Below are 18,312 nucleotides of genomic sequence, written 5' to 3'. Positions count from 1 at the left end.
AAAAGCACAAGAAACGAGCACAAGGCAAATAAATGGCACTCTTCTACACACACCAACCACAGACACAGACACATTTCGGTTTGGATGAGATGCACGCCAAACCGCCCTGGCTGGCAGGCAGGCAGGCTGGCGGGTAAAGATGCAAACGGATGAAGATAGAGGTCGCCACGAGACAAGACAGTCACAGTAATACGGCTGGTACCACCAAAGTAAGAAAAAAAAAACAACCCCACAACAGCGTCTTCTCACAGCACACAGCACCACTTAAACTCGCGTTGTCGTGCGTTCAATCGATGCATATAGTCAAACGAAACGAAAACGAGAATACGGTGACGACCACGACGACGGCGGCGAGTGAAGAAAAAAAAAACTCCCCAAAATCCCACCAAACAAGACCCACCAGCAGCAACAACACTACTAATACGGCTTTCGACGCGGATGGGTGGCTGTTGTGGCGTGGCGCACACCGCTTTGTCGAGTTTCGCGGTCAGAAAGTCCAACAAAAGCGAAAGCACAACCGTACGGACCGAGATGTTAACGAAGACTTCGGTCCAGCTTCGTTGATCTCGCTGGTTTTAGGGGTTGCTGTTTGCGCACCACCCGGACCCACTCAGATCGTACTCAGCTGCTTGAGAGATCGAGTGAGAGAGAGAGAGTCATCTCTCTCGGTGTGTAAATAGTGCGTGCGTGAGCTTTGCGATCGCGAGTACTTAGGTTACGTTTGGCTTAGTTTACACGTACACTTGCACACAAACACATAGGTAGACTGACATGCCTCAACAACCTCCAAGAAATGGGAGAATTTGGGAGACTTAAGCCGGTTCGCGTGATGCATGTTTGTTGCTGATGAGAGAGTTGCTTGTCGGCGTGAGTGCCGGTGTTGTTGATCTACCGGCAGCGGAGAGTTTTGCATGTACAGGTGAGTTCCTAGTTTCTAAACATAAGGCCTGTGGCACAGCTCCATCGTACGGCTTTTTCGTTGTACGGGTTTTCAAATTTTGTATGGGATTCGACAGATGGCCAAGGCTTAAGATATTAAGCCAATATTACTTACTTACTTAACAGGTTCAGCGCCGTCATCTGCCAATCCGTTATCAAGGTTGTTCTGACGGACGCATCAACGCCATCACTCCATCTCAATTTAGGCCTACCACGCCTCCTCTGTCCGTGTGGACGGCTTAAAAGGGCTTTAAGGACTGAGTCGTCCGGTGTCATCCTCATGACGAGCTCACCGGAGCCTGGCGAGTCTAATGCGCTGCACGATGGTGAGATCGTTATACAGCTAATAGAGCTCTTCCTTGTAGCGGCTATATCGTTTTAGGCGTATGTGAGTACTGAAATTATAATTGTTCTTTTCGCCCATCGCGACAGGTATTTAGAGTGGAGAAGTTTCCTCAGGCTGTATTATGACCCGTTGGCAACCAGTATCCTAGCGCGTAACTCAACAGCAATGTTGTTTTCGGTGCTGACTTTTGACCCCAGATAGATGAAGTTTTGGACGACTTCGAAGGTGCGGTCACCTATCTGTACATCACCTCTGCGTAAATCAGTATTTGTTAGCAGGGCCGCTGGTGGTGCCACTATTATATTGGTTTTCGCCTCGTTAATCTCCAACCCGGAGCTCTGTGCCGCTCGCTCAATCCTTTGGTAAGCTTCTGCTACGTAGGAGAGACTCATACCAATTATGCCTATATCATCAGCGTATGCCAGGATCTGGATTGACTTATAGAAGATGGTCCCTGAAGTTTCCACCTCCGAGTTGCGGATGTCTTTCTCTAGCGCCAGGTTGAAAAGGAGACAGGCAAGCCCATCTCCCTGGCGCAGGCTCTTGGTGGTAGCAAAGGGCCCTAAGAGTTTTTCATTCACCTTCACCTGGCATGTGATGTCGGCCATTGTCATTCGTACAAGCCTGGTAAGCTTGGCCGGGATTCCAAAAGAGCTCATTGCGTCGTACAGTTTTACCCTGGCTATGCTGTCATATGCGGCTTTACAATCAATAAAGAATATTAGATAAGTTAATTATTTAACGTTCTTCTACTTCTTCGTCGAACACGTTTTCAGGCAACTTCGTTAAATCTCTAGAGAAAAAGAGAGAGAGAGAGAGAGAGAGAGAGAGAGAGAGAGATCGTATCAGGATCTTTCGCATACGTCCTGAACTTTACCGGTGTAGGGTGCTGAGGGTGCTAAGGACTATCTTTAGAGGAGTAAGCGAGCAGGTTATGTGGACTAATAGATCGAACTTAGAGCTTACTGAATGGTTTAACGGACAGTTGAAAGAATACGATGGTTTAAAGCACACGAGCTTATTTGTTTGATCGAGTAGAGTCGAACCTGTCGGAGCCCCGGATGTCGAAGCTCGCGATATGCATGCTCCTTGCAGATTGACAATGAACAGTCAATCTATTTAATATATTTAATCAAACTGATTAGTCAATACTGACAATATTGCGTCATGCTGTAATACTAAAAATGTAAAATAATCAGCCTTTACAGAAGAAAATAGAGCTCATAATGATATAATAACAAAGATATTGCCAATAGAACTCTTGGATTCATCATTCTAGAAACTGGTGATTTTAGGGACGCAAGATGTCTTCGGCCATTGTACTGCAGCTTTGTGCGCACCACCTTGGATTATGTCTGTGCAGTTTAGTGTTCATTTATCTTTGGTCTTGAATGTGCCACAGGATTACTTTAGAGGTGGCTTACTAATTGGGTTTACAGATGTACCAGATCTGCTTTCCTCTGTCTGTTCATACGATCGATCTTCACGATCCCTTCATCCTAGAAATCCCCTGGCTTTGGAAACGCGACATACTGTATATTGCAACAATGATTCTCTTCACTCATGTTTCAGATGGTTTAATCATTTCCCAATTCTCCGTTCGATTTTAATAACTCTCTAAATCACAAAGTATATAACATAATTTTTTTATTTTTTTATTGATTAATGAGGACAGACCGATGCCGTATTGTCATATAACATAAATAAGTTATCTAAAATTACCGAACTTTTCAATTCTGGTTTGGAGTTTTGATCATTTGTTTTTTCGTTATATTTGATTGTAGATTACAATAAAAATACCTTTATTTTGAGCCGCTATAGAAAACAAATGTTTTCATTTAAACTAATAAATAAAATAAATAATTATGCTGAGCAAAATAATTTTAAAGCTTACATTAATAAATGGTTTCTATATTCACATAATTCACAGAATCATTGAGCGTCTACTAGGTCCTAGATAGAACATAGCAAATTAGAAATATTTGTTTCAACATATAGCTGGCTAGACTGGTCTGTACCGATCACGATTCAGTTTCGATCCACAACCTGTGATGCATTCAACCGCTCGACGAACAAGATGTTGTAACTGCCTCGTTATTTGGTTCTGCAAATAAAGAGGTATCATAAACAATCGGGACAATAAACCCAATACGACAATAACAACTTTAATTCTCCATAACTCCTCTATATAAACTCCTCTTAACAAAACGAAAACGTAACTCTAAGCGGTATACACACCGTTCATCCTCCACAGCAATGTTCTGTTGAAAGAAAAAAAAAATAGAAACAATTTTTATAATGCTTCCTTTCGGCGACGCCCTCCAGGCAATTGGTCAACCAGACGCAACCTGCGAGCGAATCATCCGTTGACGTCGTCCTGTCACATTAACGGTGCATTCGCTTCGTTTGACTGGCTAACTGCCGTTGTCATTGCAATGAGTGCATCATTAACTACCTACCGTACCGGAGGCCAACAATTTAGCAGCCGCCCGAGGACTCTTTCGAAGGGCATCCAGTAGCTGGTATTGACTTACGATTTATAAATGAGTGTCCCAATGTGCCTGCAGGCACAAAGCTTAAAACCACACGTTCCTATTTCATAATTTACTTTATTCAAGTTAGGTTTTTCAATACGCTTTACCATGCGATACAGCTTACAGCTAGACTTTGTTCTGCTTTAGGGAGTATTTTATAAGTCCTCAGAGTTCTTAATCCACGTCACACATGCTTTGCTTACAGTAATGTGAAACATCGCGTCTGCTATTCATGTTGCTAGTCGGTCCTGTTTAACACACACACACGCTTCGGGTAAACGAACACGGTACAAGAAAAGACGATACTCTAAACTAACTAATATTCCTGAATGTGATGGCAACATTGCTATTTGTTTTCTTGGCTTTCGTTTGTGCATGAGATCGGATGATGACATAACGAAAAACTGTGAAACAGATGCAAAACACTTGTTTGCATAAGATACAGCAGTGGAGGAAAGATTTCTTATCTAGACGAGGGTATTAGATTTCAAAGCAGTCTATGTCATTAAATGAGGTCATTCTATAAAGCAAAACGTGTACCGTAGTACATGATCGATAAAAAAAACTTTTTTGAATGAAGTGATTGATTTTAAAGTGGGGATTACCCAACGATCGTCCAAGACAAATGCATTGTAAGAGTGGTAAAATCCATATAAATATCAAAGCAATTTCAATATGATAAAGGTTCTACTTGACTAATGCGACTCCTCTTCATTTCAACACTTCACTAGAATCTGGGTTTGTGTTGTTTCGTAATTCGCAAAGAAAATTAGAGCGTTTAGGCTAAAAGATTATTTAAACTTAATATTTGGTTATGCTTATATACGTTTCGAGAAACCTTCATTAGCGCGATTCCTAGTGTTTGATATCAATCTGGCTCTGACCATTGGATGTTGCACAATATGCTAAAGATAATAAAGGAACCAAAAAGCCATTTCGTTTATGCAGGGTGCATAAAGGGTGCATCCATGCAAGCCCGATGGAACCTAATTGTCCACCTGTCTAACTAAAGAAAGAAAGCAATGAACACTTAACCGTACTAAAACATTCATTCAGAGAATTTGAATGGTCGATAAGGATACCCATTCGACACGCATTCGGGTTGACTAACCAAGGTAGGGCAAGGACCTTTGGCGGTTGTAGTGGTAAGAGAACAAGGAGAAGAACCCATTCGATAGGAATACACATGAGTTGGATGACTTAGTTCGCAAATATGTTCGAGCTGAACGCTTAATCTATCATTTCTTTGCACTTGCTAGCAGTTGGCACTGCTCTACGATTTATCTGATCATAGCAGTCCGATGCAATATAGCGATGAGAGATTCGATTCACCTACAGGAAACACAACCCAAACCCTATTAATGCATTCACACGCAAATGAAATCCCTCGGAGCAAACACTTTGCACTTGTGTAGTTTTGTTGTTTGTTTGTTAAACATAAGAACTAGCTTACAACTACATGACATTGATTTCAAGCGCAATCGGCTTCCCCGGATAGCACATTCACACATTCACGCAAGCATTCCATTAGCCTCCATGCACGCACATCTCGATCATCCATCGCGCAGTCGGCAGGGCACTACACATTCGGTACTACATTCCGGGGTGGCCAATGCGCTCTACTTGCTTCAGCTCCTTTTTTTAATGATACAATTTTGGTACCTAGCAAACCTACACAACTAGATCTTATTAGGTATTTGGTTCTTTTTCTTTAATATCACTATACGTAACGTCCTTCTGCTTTTCATTCACCGCCTGACCGTGGATGTGCTTAATCCGCCGTTGCTGCTGTTGGTTCGATGGTTTGGTGGTTGTTTTGCCTAGATCATCTACCCGCACAATGTCACCCAAGCTTAACTTCTTTGGTAGTGGTTGAGAGTAGCCAACGATGCCGTACGGCCGCAGGTGGTAGATCAAATAATCCAGCACATACATTTGGTTGGGCGACACGTAGTGAAAAGAGATGGCATTATCCGAGCAACATTCCAGACCCTGTACGAAAGCAGAATTAAGTGATTAACTGTATAAATATTAAAAAGCCTGGTACCTGGGCTCGTTCATCCCTACCTCATCCGGCTTGTAGTACGTGTACTTCAGATACCAAAAGTCCTTATCCACGTGGTTCGGGATCAGGTGATGCTCGGGCACGAACGGGAAAAATCTTCCCCGCCCGATCGAGTCTCTGGAATCACCGGCCAGCACCTTAACCGCCTCCATGCACTTGCCCATCTCCACATCCTCTGCACCGTCTTCGTCCTGCCGACAGGCCGGATTGGGGATGGCGTCCTCCACGAAACGCTTCACCGCTTCCTTGCTCAGCACGTAACCCGCCCCACCGGACATGTAGCCCTGCTTAACGTAGGGTTTGAATCGACACCCGAAATAAATCGGATGGCTCGGCGAGTACGAATAAAGCATGTACCGCAAATTTTCGACAATCACGTACCTGGAAGCGGAAACGGAAACTTAATCGGTTAATAATGGTTTCGGTTTCGACACCTTGCACTAATGGCTAGCTCGTACGTATCATCGTCTGCCTTCATGAACCAATCGGCATCGTCCAGGTGGTGTTGGTAGATGTACTTAAATGCTTCTTTTGTTTTCGCCCAAAGATTATTCCTGCCTTCACCGACCGGCAGCGCGACCGAGTCTATAAGAGGATCTGCAAAATGTTGACCGAAAATTAGCAAACGCTACATTATGTTCGCTTAGCGCTCCAAATGTAAGCTTACCTTCAACGGAACTCATGAACAGCACCTTATTACAACGGCCAGCCCACGTGCGTTTGACGTGCAACGCCTTCGACTTGTGATTGTTCGGGTTGGTCATCACCCAGCACAGGACACGAACCTCCCGCTGCAACTGGTGCGCGATGGATGCATTCTCATGCGCATGCACCTCTTCGTGGGCTGCATGCTGCCCAACGTCCTGTTCCGGTCCGGCCGCTTCCCGCAGCTCGTTGCCCGTGTGTGGATCGCTCACAACCGACGGTGGCTCTCGCTGCCGGTAGCTTTCTGGCATCCACGGTTGCCGTACCGTAGTGGATGAGATAAACGTAGCAAACATGAAGCCCAACACGGTGCCAAACAGCAGCGTAATGAATGTGCGCGGATGACTGCCATTTCGGAGCCCTGGAATGGAAGATAATATTGCGAATTAGAGACCCGTAGTGGTTCTTAATCCAATGCTCCTATCAAATCATCTCTAACCCAGCGTTGGGATGCTCTTCTGCATACTTGGGACCGGCTATTTCGGCGTAACTGTACGTCCGAACGAATGAAAAGTGAAACTAAAGTTAACCACAAACTAGTGGTCGCTGCAGCTGTGTAATGGCGAAATTTTTCCAGCAGACTTTGCTTGTCTCGCACATGTTTATTATGCAAACACACGTGGTGGCGCTCCGCATGCGTACTGCTAGCGTACTCCCCTTTGGAGACCCGTTTACAAACATTCGTCAACCTATTTGATGGTTCTGGCGACGTCGCAAGAACTGAGAGTGTTATGTGCTGCGAAACTAAAGGAAACACTTGCTTTTTTGCAGGTTACATTAGGAAAGTAAATTAAACTTCACTGCGGCCTTTCGAAGCACACAGACCTTAAGAAGAAGAATGTAGTGCCCCGCTTTTGCTGCGAGTGCAGAGTGGATCACGCCCATCGTGAAGAGGAACGTGAGATTTTTTCCTTCTGGCATGAAACGCGATTATGTGATTTGTTATCTGAATTAGCGAAAAAGAATTTCGAGTTAAATAATTGACATTGGACGGCTTTAACGAACGTGTCAATTGGTGAGTGCTATTGCTGCCATTGCTTCGCCATATGGAATCAGGGCAGATCCAAATGATCCAGAGTCAGACCGGCTTGGGGAAAAACCATCCGTTACGTTCTTGCCCACAAAAGAATGACTGAAAGGGCTATGGATAAGTTAAAAGCCAAGGATAGTTCGACCTTGTCACAGCCGGATGGATACAGTGCGAATGGGATGGACCTTCGGTGTATAACAACAAACACCAAATACGAGGTGACGGTCACACTACGCCACGAATGAACCTACATAAAGCTTTAAATGTTCCTTTATCCAACACCGGATGCTTCCAGTGGTTCGCGAGTTATTAGATTTTTTAATGAAGGTGCTGGTAACGAGCTATAAGCATATTATTAAAAACTTTCCGTTTTCCTGTGTATAGGAGATGGGCTTGCGGTATCTTCTTCTACGATTGCGATTGTGATTCGATGCGGTATCTTCGAGGATCATCTTTAACAAGTCTCTCCAGACCCAGGGCATATGTGGTTGACATAATCATTATTTGATCTCCTACGTATCAAAAGCTTACTAAAAGATGGAGTCGACCAAAACTTGGAACAAATGTTGGATCAAAAGACAATATCAAGATAGTTGCGGCTGAATTAATTTGCCAATCGCTCTTCCAACTCAAAACATCTGTAGCGACAGATGAAGCTGAAAATGTATGGCAGTCGATAGAACAGAACTGTTTTGAACTCCTCCAAATTCATACATATTTGTCAATAGAAACGTCCTTGGCTTAAATAGAAAAAAAAACAAACGTATAGTAGTGGCTGCTCGATTTATAGTTCAGTACTCAGTATCATTTCAGTATCATTCACTAGGTGCTGAAGACCCATTTCAGTTGCGCAAATATTAAAGATCGTTTCTTTACCATGAGCGTGACACAAGTGTGTCACTCACACGGGTACATTGAACTTTTATCGTTTCCCTCTAAAATGGAAGAAATCAGAAGAATGTTTAGGGCAGTTTTTCATTTTTTAGCAACAATTTGGAATGCCATACTCCGGTGGACTGGTCACGTCACGAGAAAGGTACAGGACAACCGAATTCGTAAAGTATTTTGAGGTCATCTAATTGGATAGAGGATAGAGGACTGACTATCAAACTATTTGGTATTAATGAGCCTAGCATGCCAAAAATGGCAGACATGACCTAACGGTTCGTGAAGCCAAGAAGAAGAATTTAACGAGGAGGAAACGGGGAGTTTTAAGTAAAAACTGAGGCGGAGCGTTGGTGTTGATGCATTCACCAGAAATTTATCGGATTGGAGGGTGCCGGCAACATACGCGTTCTGCAGCTGGTATGTAGCTGCGAAGAAAGTATTAATGAAATAGTTTCATAGTTGAGGTGCAGACTGCAATTTCGATTAAAAATTCCACTTTTTTATCTTTTACGTAAAAAAATCGTCGCCGCCGAGATTGCTCCGTGCTCGAAATCTACTCGACGTGGAGGAGCGGTGCACCCGTTTTGGCCCCTCTGATCTGTTTACTGTAACGTGCCGTGGGTTTAATGCCGTTTGTGATCGTTTCGAACCTGAAATGTCGCGTACCGCGTTTCACAATTGTATTCGTTCTGTGCGTCCTACTACATGTTCATCTTTACATCCGAGCTAAGTCTTCTGCTTCAAGGGGAGCAACTCACGGCTCATTGAATTTAATAAAATAATAAAAGCACGATTTAAGGAACCATTTTACACTCTAACTAATTCTTTTTCACCAATAAAATCTACAATTTTTTAATTAAAACAAGGAAATGATAGAATTCGGCTATTTTCTTCTTTGTAAGCATTAGCGAATAGAAGACATATGAAGTGGCTCCCATAAATTCAAACTGGCTTGAAAGTGAACATTCGTGAGTTATGCAAGAGAAGAAAAACTAATCGAGCACAATTTCAAAATTTATACAGTATAATTAAAATAGCAATAAGAACAAGATATTTAGTCACTCGTGCTAAATTACTTAGTTCAGCTAGGGATAATCATACTCTTTCAAATCAGACTTGAGCTAATTGTTATAATCACACAACGATGCTCATATCAAGAGGAGAACGAGGTCTCATTGATGCAAATAAATACAAAAACATAAGTTAAAAAACAAAGTTAAAAAGTAAAATGAAGATACATACCTAAATCTGTGATTTTCATAGCGCTGCGTGTGGTTTTTTTGTTGTTTATTTTTTACACGATCAATTCACTTCTAACACAAATTACAAATCGTTCGTAAATCACTACAGCACTTTAGATACATTTGATCATAAATTTCTACCGCGATTCAAACTATACTGCGACTTCCAACAACAAATCTGCACGTTGGCAACGGACACTAAGCCACGTTTGAATAAAAGTTTAAAACGTGACCACAGAACGGTTTGGTTCTTGCACCGAGAGATTTCGAGATTACAACGTTATGGAGTCTAATTTCATTATAATATCAGCGGGCACATTCGCTGAGGCAAACGTTGATCGCACCAATGACCTAGGATTGATGATTTTTTTTCTTGTTTTAAAATGCGCTATTGAACACACTGATTTTTAGCAGAACCTAGAAACGTTAGCACACAGTCGGAACGTTTATCCGTAGCACCAGGGTGAATCGAAATGATCGCGTAATGTTACTATGAGTTAGTGGTTAATGAAAATCTAAAAAGGGGGGTAGGGTCATTATCATTTGCCTGACGCCAACCCTTCTGGACTTTGTTTCACGAGTTCACTTGTTTATAACACCATCTGCATTATCACTAGCGGAAACATCAATCGTAATTGTAGCTTTTCGTGCATCATTCCTGCAACAAAAAAAAAACAATAATAAAAAGGTTAAATATTTACCAATGACAACGAACCTTGTATCACCATCGCCATAAAGAAAACGATGTTTGTACCCACATGATGGGAGCATTATGCTGGAAGCGTTTGTAGCCCGCCAGCAACGGTTACAAAAATCTCATCTTCTAAAACGTACCATATGAACAACAGAAGTAGATCAGATCGTGAAGGTCTTTTCGTATGTAAATTAAATAATTCCTCGCTCACTCACTCTCCCGTTTTAATGTTTCGTGCCGTTGTCCGATGCATGGATGCAAATGCTGCCAACTATGCTAATTTATGCAGGTTAAGTATTGTTCCCAAATAATACAAAGACTAAACACTGCGTTCGCGTCCGGAGAGGAAATTGTTTCTGTATTACTGAAGTATTAGTAAGTAGTAGTACTTTATGCCCACTATACAACCATAAAACCACTAATGAGTGAGCTCACTCATAACTAAACTGTTGCACAATTCTTTCGCATGCCGAATTTCGCTATGACGATGGCATAGCTTAGAGCTGTAAATCAATCAATATCACACTAACCGATTTATAAAAAGAACGGTCACAGTGAATCATAAAAAAACAGAGTCAACGTAAACATTAAACATAAATATGCGTCTCAAATATCAACATTGTGATGTCATGTTTAGATTAATACAGTAGTCGGCGACAAATGCTTAGGAACTCTCCTAAGGCATTGGAAGAAGCAGAGAGTTATGGGCTTAAAGCTTGCATTGATTAGCAATATATTTTATATGTTCATATGTAAAGGCTGCACTGGGCTTATTAAAGCTAAACTACTTTCCTTGCATTGGGATGCATGCCTAAATCATATCTATACACAAAAGCCAGATACAAGAGGAAGTGCCATGCTGCCTTCCGCTATGGTTTCATCTTTCTTGCATCGTCAATTTGGATCAATAAAAACTAATTGAGTATCCAGGGGATTGAAAGAGCCAAACACAGGAAACCATAACCCGAGAATTCGTACAACGCCAGGATAGAAAGCACTCGGACTTACCGTCTAACTTGCCCGGAGAATCAATATTGCATGCGCTTATTTTGCGTTACAATCCTTGCAACAAGCAGCGAAACAGGAAGCTGGGTGTAGTGATAAGCCAAATCGCGATATGACCAGCAATCTCGCCCGTGCATTTACCAGATGCTGCAAGCTTGGTCCACTTATCGCACCACGCGGCTCACAGCTACAAGATTCATGTTGCGTATGAGATTCGAAGAGATTCGTCACTTTCTGCCAGATGCCCGGACATATATTTTCGATTGCCGGATGAAGAGACGGCGGGTTCTCTGCCAGCAGCGGTTCGAAAAACACACAACACAACTTCGTTTTGCCGATTGAAGAGAAACAAAAAAAACAGACAGAAACAAACCCTTTTTTCCAGCTGTCATTCGTGATGGATAGCGGCGTGCGTTTAGGTGGCTTTAGTCCGGGAGTTGAAAATCATCGACTGTTCACTTGGCGCAATATTATTTTTTTGTTTTACGATTTACGTTTTTATTTCGCGAAAATGTTACAATATTGCACAATATTACGTTTGTATATTATTTTTCAAGAAGTAGCTAAAAGTCTTGTTTCTTTTAGCAAAAGTTTGCCTGCTGTTCCTGGTTTCCCGTCATTTATTTTGATTATTTTGATAGTTCCGCAGCCGATTGCGCTAATGCTTATTGTATTTTGCGTTTTACTATTGTTTTCTTGTATTATTTCTAGCTTTTTCAAATTATATCACAACGTGCGTGCTTGTGATTCAAATCTCACGCACACCACCATATGCGATCAGCTGTCAAAAAGCGTCGGCTTCGCGGAATAAAAAAAAAAGTTGAATCAAGCTGTGTAACAAGATCGAGGCTCTGTTGTGTTTGTTGAATAGATTATAAATTTCATGTATTTCCCCGTATTTTTGGGTGTTTTTGCAAAGTACAAATGTTGTTTCGTTTATCGGCTGCGTTTTTAGTTTTGCGGTGGCCCGAAACAATTCGTCACTATCGATGTAAAGTTGCGGTGGCTTTCGGTGCGTGAGAGTTTTTTCGTTTCGTCTTCTTAGTTTCTTGTGGTCGTGTTTGTGGTATTTGTGTTCCGAAAGTTATAGTCGCGCGGTATAGAGACATTTGGCGGGACCACAACAAAGTGCTACGGGAAAGGCCTACACACCACCTTCTACGATCAAACCACGCCGTGTACGAGCATCACCTCGACGGCAACCGAGATCATGTCGCTGCGAGGATTTAGAAAGCCTGCACAGAATGGGAATGCTGAGGGTAAAGTAACTGCGTGGACAGGGATGAATGGAATGTTTATTTTTATTGTAGATTTGTATGTCGGATTACTATCGGGTTGTTCCTGTTTATGAAGCGGTGTCTTCATTGACTTTACGACCTGTGCTAGCCACCTACAGGCTAACTAGTCTTATTGATACCACCCTGAGTAGCCGGACCCGTCATTGCTTTCGATACCCAATCCCCCGGGTACTGCCATGTGAAGATTGGCGCCGTTATAGCTATCGCCTGAAATCGTTACATCTCCCAACATAATAGACCGTTACGAAAAACACAACGATTAGCCACTAACAAACTCTTTCATCATGTTAAATTTTAGACTCCAAGCTATCGCTTATCCCTGGAAGGAAGCGGATCCAGATGATGGGAGACAGTGACAGCGAGAGCGATGCATCAACTACTCCCATAAAGCCGGTGCCGATCCCCGTAGTAGGTGTCGTAAAAGAGAATGAGGCTTCCGAGGCTCCCGCCGCGTTAACTGTTAAAGAAAAAGAACTTAGACTTCAGTCGGTTAGACGGGCCTGTATGGAAGTTGATGCAATGTTGCTGCAAACCGCCCTGCTGTCCAACGATTGGGATGTTGCCAAAGCAATTGAAGAGCTTAAAAAATCTGCGGTTAAGCGTAAAATTATCGCAAGCCCGTCGCCCGTGAAGCCAGCACCCCCCGTGCCGGTGGCCACTGGCACTGGTCATCGCGAGCAGGCAGCAAAAAAGCGTCGTGTTCAAGAGTCTAACAAAAGTGAAGAAGAAAGTGATTACGATTCGGATCGTCCTACTCAGCTCGTGTTCGATAGCGACGAAGATAGCGATGGGCATGGAGGCTATGGCCATGGAAAACTTTCCGCGGAGCGGAAGAGCGTGCTGGAGTTCCTAAATTCTGCAGCGCTGCACGAGATGGTTTGCATCAAAACGTTATCGATGAAAAAAATCGAACTGTTGGTAGAATTGCGTCCCTTCAAAGACTGGAAGAATCTTGTCGACAAGCTGAAATCTCACCGATCGCTGCAGACGGACATTTTAAACTACACGCAAGAATATTTAACACGGCGCAACAACATAGCCGCAGTCATGGGAAAATGCAAGAAAATTGTCAAAAAGCTCGAGGAGGCAATTGCGGCTGGCGGAACGCTGGTCGAACAACCGGAAAACATCCCGGAAGGACTGAAGCTGGCAGAGTATCAGCTTGTAGGATTGAACTGGCTAACGATCATGCATCGCCACAATATGAACGCCATTCTGGCGGACGAAATGGGTCTCGGAAAGACGATCCAGATCATTGCATTCCTAGCCTGGCTGAAAGAAAATGGACAGCAGGAACGGCCGAGCCTGGTGGTGGTACCTTCCTCGACCATGGATAACTGGGAGCAGGAGCTGATCAAGTGGTGCCCGTCACTGATCATACTGAAGTATTACGGCAGCCAGGCCGACCGTCGTATGATTCGCGTGGATTGGGCAAAGAACGGAATCAACGAGGTAGACGTCGTGCTGACCACGTACCACATGATGGGTGCGTCGGGCGAGGAAAGGAAAATGTGGCGCGTAACACAGTTTGACTACGTCGTGTTCGACGAGGCACATATGCTGAAGAACGTTCACTCGCAGCGCTACCAGAACCTGATCCGTATTAATGCGAAGCATCGCATCCTGTTGACGGGCACACCGTTGCAGAACAATCTGCTCGAGCTGATGTCGTTGCTGTGTTTCGTGATGCCCAAGCTGCTCGGCACTAAGGTGGACGATATTAAAGCCCTCTTCCAGGGCAAAGTGGTACGTTCGCGGTACGTAGCATGGAACGCAATTGGTAAATAGCTATTTTCTCCCGTTGTAGAAAACAGGCAAAGGTGAAATTGAAGAGGAACTGTCCTCGTTTGAGAAGAATCAAATTGATCGCGCAAAGTTGATCATGAAACCGTTCGTTCTGCGCCGCCTCAAACAGGATGTGCTCCGGTTGCTGCCTCCCAAAACGGATGTAGTGGTAAGTGGATGGTTAAGCTGAATTTGAAGCCAATATTAATCCCGTGGCAATTGCAGCTGAAAACCCCCATGATTGACTCTCAAAGAGAGAAATACAATGAGATTGTGAATGAGTACCAAAAGGCGACCGGAGTGGTAAAAGATAATACGGAAATAAGCGGAATGTCCATCATGATGGACCTAAGAAAGCTTGCCAACCATCCATTGCTGATGAGGTGACATAACAATGCAGGCATTGCCATAAATTTGAGCTTAATTCCATCCTCATTTATTTCGTTCAGATATCACTACTCTGACGATGATGTACGCCAAATGGCAAGAAAGCTGGCCACCGATCCGGACTACAAAGGTAACAATGCGGATGACATTTTCTACGACATTGCTTACCTATCGGACTTCAAGCTGTACAATATGCGTGACAAGTACACGGTAAACTATTGAACTTTCATTCAGATAAATTACTTATGTTAAGCTTACAATCTATTTTTTAATATAACCTTGCATAGACATTGTACGACTTACGCTTGCCTGAGAAGTTGATTACGTCTTCCGGGAAATTTCGGCAGCTGGACGAGCTGTTACCCAAGCTGAAGGAGGAAGGGCATCGCGTGCTGATCTTCAGCCAGTTTACCATGATGCTGGATATTATGGAGCGATACTTGAAAATTCGCAAACACGGCTTCCTGCGGCTAGACGGCTCGACCGCCGTCACCGAGCGCCAGGAGCTGATCGATCAGTACACGCAAGATCCGGATCTCTTCGTATTCCTGCTGTCGACAAAGGCGGGCGGTTTGGGCATCAACTTGACCGCGGCCGACACTGTAATCATACATGACATTGACTTCAATCCGTACAATGACAAGCAGGCGGAGGATCGTGCCCATCGCATGGGTCAAAAGAAGCCCGTTACGATTTACAAGCTCATATCGGAAGGTACGATCGAGGAAGGCATGCTAATGATTGCACAGCAGAAACTGCAGCTGGAGAAGGATGTCACCGAGCAGAATGGTAAGAGGGGTGGACGTTTATTTCAAATATTTCCTCATTGAGTAAATGTTTCCTTTTCTGGCTATCTCTTCTTCGCCCCCATACAAAGGCAATAATGCGGTGGATGATCACAAATGCATGGTTGGATTGTTAACGATGGCGCTTGGCTTGGACGAGCAGAAGGCAGAAACCATACTGCAAAACGAGTCTCCCAAGAAGAAACCGATGGAGGAGGAGTTTTAATTACCTGGCCGGCTGGAAGCAATGTCCCTGCTAGGACATCATCACCTTACTGCTGCCGTTACGTGTAACCTTCCTTAGCTGAGTGTTGAGATCGCCAGCCGATGATTGTATCTCTTTGCGAATGATCGCCAAAAAAGGCGTATCTGCACAGCCTTTTTTGTTTCGTGTACAGTTTATATCGACTTAATTACCGAGGAACAGTTTTACTCCTAAGTTCTATTTATACGATGTCTGGACAGGTGTGACGTTGTGGTACGTACAGTGTAGCTAATTAATGGCGAAAAAATATATTTCTGCACCAATTTGTTAAGAAAATGAACAGCAAAGCGACTTTCTACGTGCTGCCATTTGTTTGCCGAGTGTGAAGTTGATTGTGAAACGGATTCCGAATTGAAGCAGCGCGCGAATCGATGAATAAGCGGGGTGAGTAAACATAGCTTTTCGATTTCAAGGCAATATATGATACCGCTTCGTAATGCTATTTGAATATAACGGCAACGCAAATGTCAGTCAAAGTTTATAACCTTGCAGCGGCTTAATTGGTCCGATCGAAGGAAAGCTATAGGCGGATCAAAGAGCTTTTCGGCTGAACCGTTGGTGGGTCGCGCAGATATGTCCTCTGCATATTTAGCACACACACGCAAACGATTTATGTTTGGCGTTGTTTCCAAAAGGGTATGCGGAAATAACACTAAACCTCAACTTAATGATGCAATTCTTATCTGCGTAATAAAACGAGGTGCAATTTAATGAAGATTAATCAGCTATGGTTATTGGAGGTTGCGTACACACGGGCCCTATTAAGAGTTAGAGGCTTTTGTGGGGTTTTCTCGAACTTTAATTCGTTGAAGGAATCTCTCGTGGTGATAGATATTTGAAGGCTTAAAAATCTGCTCATGTTACAGCTACTTTAGAAGAAAAGCGAGCGCACAAGCCCGAGAATTAATGGCAACACACAGCAAAAACACCAAACTCCACCGGAGTTATTAATGGGAAATGTTTACGTTTTTTGCTTTTCTTGCCCTCACGCGGTAGTCGTGTTAGAGCATCGTGCTGTATATATTAGTCCGGCCTGGCTCTGCACAGCCAGCGTCATAAAATAAGGCATACACACACAAAAAAAAGCAAGATACAGATTCGTTCCCAGATCTCTGGACAATCGACCATCCACCACAAACAACGCTTGCTATCCTTTTACTACCCGCACAACTCCAGCTTGCGATCTCACGCGATCTAACCTCGCAAAACCACGCAGGAAGTGGCTTTGCCTTCGCTGTGAGCGCGTGGAAAAAGCCTTCGCCCATAGGAAACGAAGATGGACGCGAACGGGCGCGTTCTGTAATGTTGTGCGCGCCGTGGCTTTGTTCTCTGCTGCCACCAAGTGATGCAAACCGACCGACCGACCGACCGACAGGGGTGACCAGTCAACTTCCGTTTTCGGCGCTGTCCAATTTTTCTTCACGAGCCCAACTTCGAGAAACAAGTTCAAGATCAACCGGTGGCTTTTTCGTGCTAGTGACCTCCCCCAAACCGCTCCGCCGCCGCGACGCTTGTCGGATGCCGTTTGGAAGATGTGAAGTATATTGCCAGAATGGTTCGATTTCGTTTGAGAGGCTTCAAGTTTCTCTGTGTCTATGCCTCCAAAAGCGCGGTGTCATTGACCCGGAGCAGTGCTGTGGAGATGTACAAAAGATTCCTCACGAGTTCGCCTTTCGCCCCCCTCCCCGGCCGAAGAAGTGCCAATTCGTGTCTTGACGATCTGTCCAAATGGTTCCCGAAATGGCTGTAGGAATCATTTTAATTGGGTACCCTCTCAGGCCCGCGCTATACTCGAGAAGGAGGAGGAGTGGGTTTCGCATCATACAACCTTGTGGGGGCAGGGGAGATGGTGAGGACTTCAACGGTCTTCAACTACCCCTTAGAATGCATAATACCGAACGCGCGCAAAAAGAAAACCACGGATTAGATATGAAGCAAACGTTTTCGCGATCTCGCCGTTTATTATCGATCGGCCAGAACAACCGGAGGATGCTCTAGAATCTCTAGAGAATAACTAAAAAAAAAACGAACACTCCAACCAATCCCAATCACAGCCCCATATGAATTTTTAAATACAAAAAAAAAACAACATGGGCGAGCGTTCCTTGATCACCACCGCAGCGTAAGGGTCGCATCCGCTGCTCTGGCGATCGTTATTATTGGCGTGCGTCTTCTGCGCCCATTTTGGCTGTTCTTCTTCGGGTCTTGCACTCTCGTCTTTGCCAAAATCTTGTCCCGTCCAGAGATTGCCATCCGCATGCGGTTACACCGTCCGCTGTCGCCGCCGTCTCCCTCCCCATCCTCGTCTCCACCACTCCCCTCTCCTCCGCGGGGGATTCGAAAGA

General features: G+C 44.0%; 2 protein-coding genes across 5 annotated transcripts; one reads left to right on the top strand and one right to left on the bottom strand.

The window, feature by feature from the left end:
* Window positions 1-3,874: 3,874 nt before the first annotated feature.
* LOC118511804 (glycoprotein-N-acetylgalactosamine 3-beta-galactosyltransferase 1-like) lies at window positions 3,875-11,805 on the bottom strand. Of its 4 annotated transcripts, XM_036055339.1 has the most exons (7): window positions 11,451-11,805; window positions 10,464-10,571; window positions 9,750-10,406; window positions 6,552-6,950; window positions 6,343-6,481; window positions 5,887-6,265; window positions 3,875-5,811 (listed from the first exon to the last, which is right to left on the bottom strand). In XM_036055339.1, exons 3-7 carry the CDS (start codon window positions 9,766-9,768, stop codon window positions 5,509-5,511), a joined length of 1,239 nt encoding a protein of 412 aa, XP_035911232.1. In that variant the 5' UTR covers window positions 9,769-10,406; window positions 10,464-10,571; window positions 11,451-11,805; the 3' UTR covers window positions 3,875-5,508. The 4 variants fall into 4 exon arrangements, with proteins under 4 accessions (XP_035911232.1, XP_035911231.1, XP_035911233.1 ...); XM_036055338.1 differs by lacking the exon at window positions 10,464-10,571; XM_036055340.1 differs by lacking the exons at window positions 9,750-10,406; window positions 10,464-10,571.
* Window positions 11,806-12,238: 433 nt separating this feature from the next.
* Window positions 12,239-16,257, top strand: LOC118511803 (SWI/SNF-related matrix-associated actin-dependent regulator of chromatin subfamily A containing DEAD/H box 1 homolog). Its single transcript, XM_036055336.1, has 7 exons — window positions 12,239-12,706; window positions 13,044-14,491; window positions 14,553-14,699; window positions 14,756-14,913; window positions 14,980-15,127; window positions 15,205-15,706; window positions 15,795-16,257. The coding sequence occupies exons 1-7, from the start codon at window positions 12,658-12,660 to the stop codon at window positions 15,926-15,928; spliced, it is 2,586 nt and encodes an 861-aa protein (XP_035911229.1). The 5' UTR covers window positions 12,239-12,657; the 3' UTR covers window positions 15,929-16,257.
* The last annotated feature ends 2,055 nt before the right edge of the window (window positions 16,258-18,312 follow it).

This window comes from Anopheles stephensi, chromosome 3 (assembly GCF_013141755.1).
Source record: "Anopheles stephensi strain Indian chromosome 3, UCI_ANSTEP_V1.0, whole genome shotgun sequence".
NCBI classification, from domain to species: domain Eukaryota; kingdom Metazoa; phylum Arthropoda; class Insecta; order Diptera; family Culicidae; genus Anopheles; species Anopheles stephensi.
Note: the sequence above shows the minus strand (reverse complement) of the source record. Positions and strands in the feature narration are given on the sequence as shown.